The sequence below is a fragment of the Prionailurus bengalensis genome, chromosome C1 (genome assembly GCF_016509475.1).
Source record: "Prionailurus bengalensis isolate Pbe53 chromosome C1, Fcat_Pben_1.1_paternal_pri, whole genome shotgun sequence".
Classification (NCBI taxonomy): domain Eukaryota; kingdom Metazoa; phylum Chordata; class Mammalia; order Carnivora; family Felidae; genus Prionailurus; species Prionailurus bengalensis.
In genome coordinates this window covers 188,125,580-188,137,682 of record NC_057345.1, presented here as the reverse complement: position 1 = coordinate 188,137,682, position 12,103 = coordinate 188,125,580, and the positions used below count along the sequence as shown (strand labels likewise).

At 38.8% G+C, this 12,103-nt stretch overlaps 1 protein-coding gene across 9 annotated transcripts in view; it reads right to left on the bottom strand.

The window, feature by feature from the left end:
* Positions 1-12,103, bottom strand: part of CFLAR (CASP8 and FADD like apoptosis regulator) — a 71,451-nt gene that overhangs the window by 18,783 nt on the left and 40,565 nt on the right. For 5 of the 9 annotated variants that reach the window (XM_043577460.1, XM_043577463.1, XM_043577462.1 and 2 more), the window contains 4 exons: positions 8,971-9,384; positions 6,616-6,721; positions 4,805-4,940; positions 3,871-3,956 (listed from right to left, as the gene is read on the bottom strand). In XM_043577460.1, the coding sequence (XP_043433395.1) occupies positions 3,871-3,956; positions 4,805-4,940; positions 6,616-6,721; positions 8,971-9,332 (690 nt within the window). In that variant the 5' untranslated portion in view covers positions 9,333-9,384. Of the gene's footprint in view, positions 1-1,571; positions 1,667-3,870; positions 3,957-4,804; positions 4,941-6,615; positions 6,722-8,970; positions 9,385-12,103 lie in introns of those variants that run through there. The other 4 variants (XM_043577466.1, XM_043577465.1, XM_043577468.1 and 1 more) reach the window with 4 other exon arrangements.

The following is a 12,103-nucleotide window of genomic DNA, read 5'->3' as shown; positions in this document are numbered from 1 at the left end:
TCTAGGGGTGCCTGGGGGGCTCAGTCAGTTAAGCGTCCAACTTCAGCCCAGGTCATGAATCTCACGGTTTGTGAGCTCAAGTCCCGCGTTGGGCTCTGTGCTGACAGCTCGGAGCCTGGAGCCTGCTTCAGATTCTGTATCTCCCTCTCTCTCTGCCCCTCCCCAGCTCACACTCACTCTCTCTGTCAAAAATAAATTTTAAAAACTTAAAAAAAAAAAACAAAGAAAGAATGAGAGTTCTAAAGTACTGGTGAGGATGTGGAGAAAAAGGAACCCTCATGCACTGTTGGTGGGAATGTAAATTTGTTCAGCCACTGTGGAAAACAGTATGGAGGAGGTTCCTCAAAAAATGAAAAATAGAAATACTACATATTCTGGTAGTTCCACTACTGGGTATTTACCCAAAGAATACGAAAATATCAATTCAAAAAGATATATGTACCCCTATGTTTACTACAGCATTATTTTAAAAAGCCAAGATATAGAAGCAACCTAAGTATGTATTGATAAAGAACAGATATGGATAAAAAAGATATGGTACATGTATAAAATGGAATATTACACAGGCACAAAAAAGGATGAGATTGTGCCATTTGTAACAACATGGATTGACGTAGAAGGTATCATGCTAAGTGGAGTAAGTCAGACTGAGAAAGACAAATACCACTCATATGTGGAATCTTAAAAAATATATATATATGGGGACACCTGGGTGGCTCAGTCAATTGAGCATCCGACTCTTGATTTCAGCTCAGGTCATGATCCCAGAATCATGGAATCAAGCCCCACATCAGGCTCTGCACTCAGTGCGGAGCCTGCTTAAGAGTCTCTTTCTCTCTCTCCCTCTGCTCCTCTCCCCCGCTCACACTCTCTCTCTAAAATAAAAATAAATTAAAAAATTTTAAAAATATGAATAAACAAACAAAAAGCAGAATCAGACCTATAAATAGAGAGGACAAACTGATGGTTGCCAGAGGAGAGAGGGGTGGGAGGATGGGCCAAATGGGTGACGGCTTCCAGTTATGGAGTGAATAAGTCACAGCCTAAGAAATATAATCAATGATATTAGCTTGTATGGTGACAGAAGATAGCTACACTTGTGGTAAACATAACAACATAACATAATGTATAAACTTGTCAAATCACTATGCTGTATACCTGAAACTAATGTAACATTTTGTGGCAACAATACTCAAAAAAAAAAAAAAAAAATAGTGGGAGTTATAGCCCAGACAAACCTGGCTATGAATCCTGATTCTGTCACTTACTAGCTATGTAAGCTTGAGCAAGTTATTTTACCTCTATGTCTGTTTCTTTATCTTCAAATTAGGATAATAGCAATAGCCACCTTATACATTTTTGTGAAGACTAAATGTACACAAGCATTTAGCACAGTGCTAGCTTATGGAAGAGCTTAATAAATGTCTAGTTACTGTGTTTCTATAATGCTTAGCTACACAGAAGTCACATGTGGGCTTGGTTCTTAAAAGTCAGCTACCAAAAAAAAAAAATCAACTACCAATTCTGAGGGCTAGAATGAAATTAATCAGAGAATGAAAGATTGAACCGACCCTTTCTCTTCTCAGATGACAGGTCCTTTGTAAGGTACATATACCACATACTCCCAACCATCTGATAGGTTCAGCTTTCAAATGACAGTTCTCCTCTGAAGCTATCCTAGCCAAAAGAGAGAAGTATACTATTCATTAAGCTGTGTCTGTAGCTAAGTCTGTGTGTCTAAATTAAAGAAAAACATGTAAGTTGCTTTTATCACTAATAATAAGAGACTTAGCCAGAGGCTGATAATACTACAATACTACATAGAATTTGGAACCCCACATGGATGTGCATTCACATTTACATAGCTATTAAGGAGATACAACATCAAAACAAAGCTGGATTTAAAAAGCATCATATTGCAGAGTGACACAACTTTTTTATTCTATAAAATGTTGGTATCATGTGTCATTTAGTGTCACTATGATTCTTAAAGCACTTTGCACTCTTGTATGAGTTAACATCCAGGTATTTACCTCCTAATTTTATGAGAAATATGCTGAATCCATATGCCACAGGGTCTGTTTACTAAATGAATGATCAGGGTCACAGATATACAGAAAATTAAATGACAGAAAATTAAATGTCTATTTACATATACAGTAAATACAGTTATTCTCATCAACAAAATAGAAAGACAATAGTAAAAATATGGCAAGGTTTTAACTAAGAGTGACAGTATAATTTATATTAGATATATAATAGCAGAGAATACTCAGAAAATCTGGATGTGAATCCTAAATCAATTTGGTTTCATAATTTGGTATCATAGAGATTCAGAAGGACAAAAGAAAGTATATTTTATTCTTGAAAAAAAGTGACAGATATATTTAAGCTATGTCATGACTGGTATATATTTTATTAAATATGCCATGTCACAGAGGAAGGAACATGGACTGGGCCCAGTTCTGGTGATAGGTAGAGGTGGGCAATCACTTAATGCACTTTAGGCCTAAATTTCCTTATTTGTTCAATGAGGGGGGTGAACAGTATAATCCTTAATACCCATTTTAGCTCTGAAATTCTATTGCTCAGAGATATCCTCACATCTCACATTTTTCATGAAACTATATTACAGGGTAGTTAATGTTTTCTTCAGATGCTTTTAAAGTGTTTATAATTTAATCATGAAATTGCACTGTGGCCTGAGGCCTGACTACAAATTCCACATATACTAGGATTAACTCTTCAAGATAAAAAATTAACCAACAAGAATTCTGATAATACCTTGCACCATTTACTAAAACAACAACCAGAAGTGACTATGTGATATTTAGGGTCACAACTCAATTACTCAATTATCACTCAATAACAAAAACACTTTTGTTGAAATCATTAAATACGCCCAATAACAAGCAAATGCACAGAGAGGTAAATACAAGTATATTTATTTTGAATCACTGTATTAAAAAAAAAGACTGGAAACAATCTAAATACACACAAGAAAGGGCTATACACATTGTAATATACCCAGGATTAATCGTAGGATAGAAGTGATTTATTGCTCTTCTTTTATATTTCTCTATACTTTCCAAATTATCTCAATGAACACATGCCAATTTTTTGACCATAAGAAGTTACACATATTTCAAAAACAAATGCACATGACTATCACATTTTTTCAGATATTAAAGTTCCAGAAAGTAGAACCATATGCACCCATTAAAAGCAATGACAAAATAGAGGTTGTCACATATGATTCATATGGAACAATTTCCAAGAATTCTCAGCTCAATGGGCATAGTGTTCTACCATTTGCACAGAAAGGAAAAACCAAAAATGAGATATGGTATGTGTATAGACTGTCTCTGAATGTGTATAGAAGAAAATGGTTAACAGCTGCCTCTGGGGAAAGGAAGTGGAGTAAGACAGCAAGGAGCCTGCTTGGGATTTTCTGTCTCCCTCTCTCTCTGCCCCTACCCCATGTATGTGCACTCTTTCTCTCAAAAAAAAAAAAAATCTAAATTTTCTAAAGAACAAACGAACTATGAAAAAAAATGTTCAGTTGGATATGTAGATACACAAACATGCATAGAAAAAAGACTAGAAGGAAATTTGCCAACATACCTTTAGATAGTAGGATAGAAGTGATTTATTGCTCTTCTTTTATATTTCTCTATATTTTCCAAATTATCTCAATGAACACATGCCAATTTTGTGACAAGAAGTTACACATATTTCAAAAACAAATGCACATGACTATCACATTTTTTCAGATATTAAATAAAGTCCATGCTGTGCAAATGTCTGTATTTTTATCAAAGTTCTGAAACTGTTTCATGCTGGAATTCCATACATGTGCTCCAGACTCACCCTTAAGTTATATGAAGGATCCTTAAGACTCAAATTTGGGAGAGATGCCTGGAGTGCACTTATATAACTTGTTTCACCTCCTTGAGCTATAAGCAGGAGAGAGGTATGGAGTTAAGATTTATAAGTTACTATCAAATGCATATTCAACAATGGCTCAGTTCAGGGTCAATCATCTTTCAAAATAGCCTAAACTTTCTAACCACCCTACTAAAGTCAAAATATCTCCCACTATCATTAAGAATGTGCTAAAAATGCTACACCCATCCTTGATTTTTTTATTGGTCATGGGATGGGGGGTATCTGTAGATCATTGGGTCTCAGCTATCCCCATTAGGCTGTAACTCTATGGTGGCAGTGGACTGCTAACAGAGCAACAGAGTCCATGCTGAGCCTGAATCTAAAAGACAATGGGGGAGGGTGGCATGAGGAAGAAGGCCAATGTGAGACTGGTCACCTTTAAGAAGGGGGCAAATGCACCCTTTTCCATGGGGTTTTGGAAACTCAGGACACATGCAGGGCGGTTATGGGATCCCAGTGACAGGATGAGACCCAGAATTGGATAGTGGTCAGGCCAAACATTGGAGCAGTGCAGCAGGGCCTGGCATATCCTCAAAAGCTCTGAGTGTCCACTGTGCTGCCAACCCATGCAGAAAATGGGGGTGCAGACTATTTCATGAAGGCCGGGATGTTAGGAACTTCTCAGCAGCATTTTGCAGAGAGCTGAGACTCTGTGATCATGGGTGTGGGTGATAAAGTCAGCAGATCTGAGATATGAAAGTTAGAGGGGATGTGACCTCGAGCCACAGGCTAGTGGGGGCTGTGGACACTCAGGTTCTGTTCCCTCCACCCATCCAACAAATGAATCTTTACCAATCAAACCTAGTATGCCCAGGGTACTTTCCTTGGGCCACTGAGAGGCCAAAATTCTACTTACCAGACTGCTTGTATTTCTGGACTTTTGTCTTCAGGTCTATTCTGTGGATGTTCTTTAAGCATTTTTCTAATAAATCCAATCGATCTGGAGCAATCAGATTTAGCTTCTCCAATTCAATCACAAGATCTAGGAAACTCTAAGAGAGCCACCAAGAAGAAACAAATGTCAGTAAGGTGGACTGTTAAGCCCTAAATGCAAACCCCAAGCTGTGTGATTTGTAACAGCAAGCAAATGTGAGAAGAAGAACCCATTCCATGATCTGCAGTGATCTTAAACCAGACCTCTCTGTTTCATAGTCCCTCCAGGGCCAGAAGCAAATTACACTCCTGGATTTTACAGAGAAAGAGGTGGTGGTAAGTCTTTTGGCGGACAACCTGTACCTAGGTTGGGGACACATGAGTCATTTTACGTCATCAAGAAGTACTGTGAGATGGGGCACCTGGCTGGCTCAGTCAGTAAAGCACACAACTCTTGATCTCAGGGTTATGAGATCAAGCTCCACATTGGGCATGGAGCCTACTTAACAAAAACAACAACAACAAAAAAGTACTGTGAGACAGCAGGCCTAAAAATAAAATCTGCCTGAGTTCATTCTGTTCCAAAAGGCTACTGTGGTATTATACTGAAAAACTCTAAGGGCTTTCCTAAAAAGGGAAGAGAGAAGATAGCTGGGGGAAAGAAAAATCCCCATGATGCAGTTTTGAAGTTCCTAAAATATGTAAAATTTTTTCAATGTTTATTTATTTTTTAGAGAGACAGACTGAGAGCTAGTGGGGGAGGAGCAGAGAGAAAGGGAGACACAGAATCTGAAGCAGGCTCCAGGCTCTGAGCTGTAAGCACAGAACCCAGTGAGATCCCACAAGCATGAGATCATGACCTGAGCCAAAGTCGGACGCTTTACTGACTGAGCCACCCAGGCACCCCAGAAATTTCTAAAATATCTTAATCACTGCTGGACATTCCAACTCATTCTGACTCTGGGAATATGAGGCAAAACTAAAAAGTTAGGGTATATTGCTACTTACTTGCCCTAGACCACAGAGATTATGAAAGAACTATATTTCAGAAATAGACATTGCTTTGGGTTTTATTTCCTCTAACATTTAGTTACTGAGGCGCTATATTTATTTATTTTTAATAATAATCATCATGAAATTGATATAAGTGATTGGCAATAAGTTGACTTGAGGACACCAAAAAGAAGTTCTATTTTTTCCTTTTCCTTCCCATTTGACGCATTTGATGGTGGGGGCATACAGTCACCCTATATTTATAGATTTCAGAAACAAAACTACAATTATTATGGAACATGAGAAAATTCTCAAGCAACAATTTACCAGAGTCCTTAAAGGCAGGTCCTTTAAGCACATATTTTCATATTCTAGAGACCGGAGTTTTTCCTGGCCCGTCCTTAGGCCAGCAGTACCACATAAGGTTAGACAATTTAAATACTTTTCCAGCAATTGCAATATCCCTGAGATCTTGTTTCCTACCTACTTTCCAATCCCAAATCTCTAATTTTGCCATTCCCTGAATACATGAGTCATAAGTACCTTCTCCCTCCCCACCTCCACATGCAGCCTAATGACTCCACACTGATCTCAAGCTAGTTGAAGGAAAATAGATGGCCATGGGAGAGCAAGATGAAAGTGAATTTGAAGTAAAAAGATTTACTTTTCTCACTTCCTACCTTCACTCCCAGCTTGGGTCTCCATATTCAAGTGCCCACTTCCCTCTTCCCACACACTACAGAGCAACCCTCTCCTTCTGATATTCCCTTGGAAACATGAACCAAGAAAAAGAATACTCACCTTATCCTTGGCTACCTTGCTTCGGCCCATATGATCCCGCATGAGGAAAATTAATGAGGACACGTCAGATTTGTCCAAATCTTCACCAATCTCTGTCATCAACACCCTGCAACCAGACAAGATTTTTTTTAAGTAAATTCAAATACTAATCCTAATGAAAACACCAAAAGCCTATGCTTCTGCTATGCCAATAATTGCTTAAAAGACTAATTCGGCCCCCATTTGAATATGCACCCCCGTAAAACAGAAAGCCTAGACCACCCTAGGAAGAGATCTTAAGGGAATTCAAAAAGGAAATTCATCCTTTCTCCTACTTTCAATAAGAGATAGTACCTCTCTTTCCAACTAACTGATCTACAAACAACTCAGAGAATAAAAACTTCCCTAAAGAATCCCCTAGTTCCCCCAGATGTTATGATGAAATAAGCGAAGAACATATATGACTAAGATGAAAGATAGAAATAGAATTTGAAGTCGTCCTGTCTTCCCCATCTTACAAGCCTCCAGGTGATGAGGATGCTGCAGATCCAGGGCCTACACTTTGAGTCACAAGCTTCTAAAGCAAGCTTATACCTGGGATATCCTGGCCTACTCCTAAACTCAAAGGGTAAAAGGCATCTAGATCGTGGGGATTATGACCATAGATATTTTTGTCTACAAAGCCTCACCTGACTCAGTCACCTCTGCTCCAGTTGGAGCCACCATCACAGTTTACCTGGGCTCTCAGGACACCCTGTGGTTGGCATTATTGCCTTGACATTGTCACCTCTGCTTTAGAGGGCTGTTTTCCCAATTAGGCTCTCAAATTCTTGAGGACAGAAGATGCTTCTTTCATTTTGTTCTAATGCTTACTATACACCTGGCATATATTGACTGCCCCCCCCAAAAAAAGCCCACTGAACAGATGAATCAATGAATCTAGCATCCCCTCCCTCTACCCACCCTTTCCACCCAGAGGCCCTAAGGAAACTGCCTACATTCACATTAGCAAGGAGACAGGAAATAGAGAGTGCCCCAACTTATTCACTGAAAAGCACCTCTGAAAAAGTTTTAAGAACATATTGACATTTTATGATGGTTGAAGGGGTAGAAGATGATCAAGAACAACGACAACAATAAAAATAAACTCTTTTACTTGTTTGTGTGTTTGTTTTTAAGTAGGCTCCGTGCCAAGCATGGAGGCCATCATGGGGCTTGAATTTATGACCCTGAGATCAAGACCTGAGCTAAGACTAAGAGTTGGATGCTTAACCAACTGAGCCACTCAGGCACCCCAATAATAAACTCTTGCGATTGTAGAGGGATTCACAGTTTTAAAAGTACTTCACATACTAAATTATCATAACTGATCTTCACCAACAAACTTGAGAAATCAGGTATTATTATTTTTAGCTTTATAAGTAGGCAAACAAAGTCCCAACTGGTGGCTGGCTCAGCCTAGGTGGCCTATAACTGGTATTTCTGGGACTTGAAACAGGCCTCCAGACCTCAGGTCTCTGACACTTTTCAAGGGCAGAGCTGCTTTCAACTCTCTTTAATACAGTTCTCAATAATATACATCCTCTCCAAATACACACCATTGATATAACTTAAAGGCTGGTGGTCTGAAGAAAAAGGAACCATTAATTTAAGGTCACAAGTTATCTTCCTTCCTCCAGAAATGCAGCCTTTCTTATGGTCTGTGTGCTCCTCTCAGTCTCCAAGAGAGTAGTTTGTTAACAGGAGGAAGGAAAAACTCAGATGGTCTCAACTAAAGGGGACTCCAGTGACCATCCCTCTCTGAACTGGAGGGGGCCTATGGCTGTTTAATTGATGAAATGTTCATTCAGCACCCCTGCCCTACCAAGCCTCTAGGGGCAAGGACCCCAAAGAAACTCACAGAAAGGGAGTCCACTTCATAAGCTCCTTAGCAGGGGAAAGACCATGGGGACTCAGGAGGGAACACAGAGCTCTACAAAGGTCAGGAAAATCACTGTCAGACTTGTTATTTCCTTTCTCAGTACCGGAATTTGCCAGTCTGACATCACAGACCACAACAGATCCCACAGACAGAGGATGGCAAGAATTACTAGTTCTTAGTTGTTCTTATCTCTCTCATTCTATCCATTCGGCAAACACATACTGCCCAGCCCTTCCACTTTCTTTATGATCTTCTACCCAGTTACTTTAAGTGAACATGTTCTAAGAATTCAAAGACTTCAAAGGAATGAAGTAACATCATAAGGCAGTCGAATCTGTGGGCACAGAAAGTAATGTGTTTGCTTTTTTTTACTGTCTTCATGTCTATTGTTCATAAGTCCAGACCACCTCACTCCCTCCCACCAGGTCCAGCCTTGGGAATAGATAATGAATTACCTATAGTCTGAAACAAGCTGAGGGTGCCTGAGCAGGTGCGTCTCCACCGCCCTTTTGTCCATCTTCAAAATCCGCTTGAGCAAGTCAAACCGCCTCACTCTGTACAGTAGCTCAGCCAAGCCCATGGCAGACAGCTTTCCTCTCTCACTTAAAATATCCAGAAGGTCCCTGACATTAAGGGGAACAACATCTGCAGCAATGTCCCGGCACAAAAAAAGAATCGTTTCCTTCTCGTCTTCATCAAGTGCCTCTTCAACCTGATAGATGACTTCAGCAGACATCCTGCGCAGTGTCATTCCAAGGAAATGCAATAATAAAACTCCACTCCAGTCAACAAAAGGCCATGAGGCTGCTGACATCATTTCTGATGGTTTTCTTCATTTCTTTCAAAATCCCCTTTCCAATGGAGGAGTTCTGTGATTAAAAGGGAATCTTTTTAAATCCTCTTATCAAAATAACTTATGCCTAACATTCATGGTATAGGTTTTTCCTTTCTTGGTCTCTCTGACTTAGAAGATTAAAATTGTATTGTTAACCCTATAGAAAGTGATCTTCAGCAGACAAAGCAACTGATTGAAAAATCAAGACACACAAAGAAGGTAACCTACATTTTAAAGGAAATGAAACCAGAAACAAATTATCTCCCAAAAATCCCACAGGTCTTATCAGAATTTGTAAGAATGTAAAATACAGTAAGAAGAAAATCATAAATGACGAAATGGCGTATGAATAACCTTGGTGGGAGGAAGAAGAAAAAGCCCAATGATGAAGAAGCTAACTGGACCAGAAAAACTGGTGTCACAGGGTTAACTCCCACTTTCAGTGACCCCAACCAGGTAAGTTTAAACAAACACAGGTCTTGACAAGAGACCTTTGGCAGGGTGTCAGAACTATTCCACCCATTTTTCCCAGTTGTCTCCTACTATAAAATCCCTCATTTACACCTATAAGTAGAAACCCTCCCTGGCATCTTCCCAAAGTCTCAGGTCATTTTCACAACTTCATCATGAATGCTCATAGGACCTCCCACTTTATCTGAACAAAGGCCTTGTCAAACTTTGATCACTGCTTCAGACCCTGAGCCCATGGAAGTGCCAGAGGCCCCTTACTCTCAACACATTACTCAGGTCAGCAATTGTCACAAGAGTTCCTGACGGTATCAGTGGAAGGAAGGAAGTAGAACAGAAAATCTGGAGAAAAATCTTTGTCCCAGGGCTGGACTTGGGTGGGAGCAATGGGAGGTCATGCCATGGATGACTTCTTAATTTTTTTCCATTGAAACTCAACCTATTCTCTTTCAAAGTCTAAGGTGCAAATGGCAGTCACTGTCTATTCTAAAGTTTCACAGCTATATTTTATGTTAAATAAACTCTTGTGTTCTGAAAGAGTATCTTGTCTATTTCTATCAGAGAACATTAAAAAAAAAATAATTGGAAATACAACCCAACTATAAGTTGCTAACTATTACTATGTATTTGTGTACAAGTATATTTATATTTTTTTCTTTTTCTTTTTTCTTTAGGAGAGAGACAGATAGTGCAAGTGGGAGAGAGTGGCAGAAGGAGAGGGAGGGGGAGAAGGGGAGGGGGGGAGAGAGAGAGAGAGAGAGAGAGAGAGAGAGAGAGAGAGAGAGAATCTTAAGCAGGCTCCATGTTCAGCACACAGCCCCACATGAGGCTTAAACCCAGGACCCTGGGATCATGACCTGAGCTGAAATCAAGAGTAGGATGCTCAACTGAGTGAGCCACCCAGGTGCCCCACTTGCATTTTTATATTATTTATCGAGCTATATTTAGTGAAAATAACACTGAAGGTATTTTATTTATTTATGTACAATTTCAGTCCATAATAGATTTAAGGCATCTTATAATAACAACACTAAGTACAAGAAATATTTTATATGAGAACAAGGCAGGGGGAATTAGGTTAAAAAATATTAGTTTAGAAAGTTGAGCTGGGGTGGAAGGATAGAGAATACAAAGCAAATATGCAGACCAGAAAGGCCTAAACAGTTTTTAGTAGACTGTGAATTTGTCCCTGAGTTTCCTGGCAGTCAAAGCAAAAAACGGTATATGGGACATTTTTTTGTTCTTGCTGTCAAAGACAAAATACCTTCTTAGAGTAAGCATAACTTCCCTAGAGATCCAGAGTCCCCCATAGATGAAAATATTGATAAGTTCTTTAGTGTCTGAAAGTAACAAAATCAAATTTACTTTAATTTTCATTTTATTTTTCAAAAATCTAAAATATTTTGTTTTAAAGTAGATCACTTATATCTTTCACACTGGGCTTCCCACAACCAGGCTAAACAGGTGACTCTTAATAAAAATAGACATTTTACTTAATGCATACTTGCTAATAGGTATTCTTATGTCTATGCCAGTCTCATACTCATTCATCCAAACTTCACTTAAATCTAGCCATTGTGAATGACTGAGGAAATAGAATTTACTAAACGATTGCTCAATGAAAGTAGAAAAACTGGCACTCAGACTTTTTTTAAATTTTTTTAGAGAGAGAGAGAGTTGGGGAGAGGTACAGAAGGAGGGAAAGAGAGAGAATCCAAAGCAGGCTCCATGCTCAATGCAGAGCCCAGCACAAGGCCAGATTGCACAACCATGGAATCATGAGCTGAGCCAAAATCAAGAGTCAGATGCTTAACCAACTGAGCTATCCAGGCACCCCTACTTTACTTTTTTTAATCTGAAAGCTTAATAACAATTTTACGTGTTCCAGAGACCCTAAATCTATACTTTATTCAGGGGCTAACAATACTTTAACATAACTTCTAGTTTCCATGAAAGGTAGTCAAGTACTTCTTTTTCTATTGACTAAAAGTCACAATTTTGTTAGTAGTTGTTATAAATTAACCTATAAAATATTCATACACACTAGAAAGTATAAAATAAGGATGAGGTCATTAAACACAAGAGGAATAAATGAGATGTTATCCAAATTCACAAGACATATCTGGAAGAAAAAAAAGCCAAAGAGAACTCTAGAAATCAAATGTACAATTCCCTGTTTTTAAAAACAGTAGCCAACTTTTGGAGTTCATAGTTATCAATGATGTAATAATTTTGTAAATTGTTAACAAAATTAGATAATCGCTTTTAAAAATATTATCTGCTCA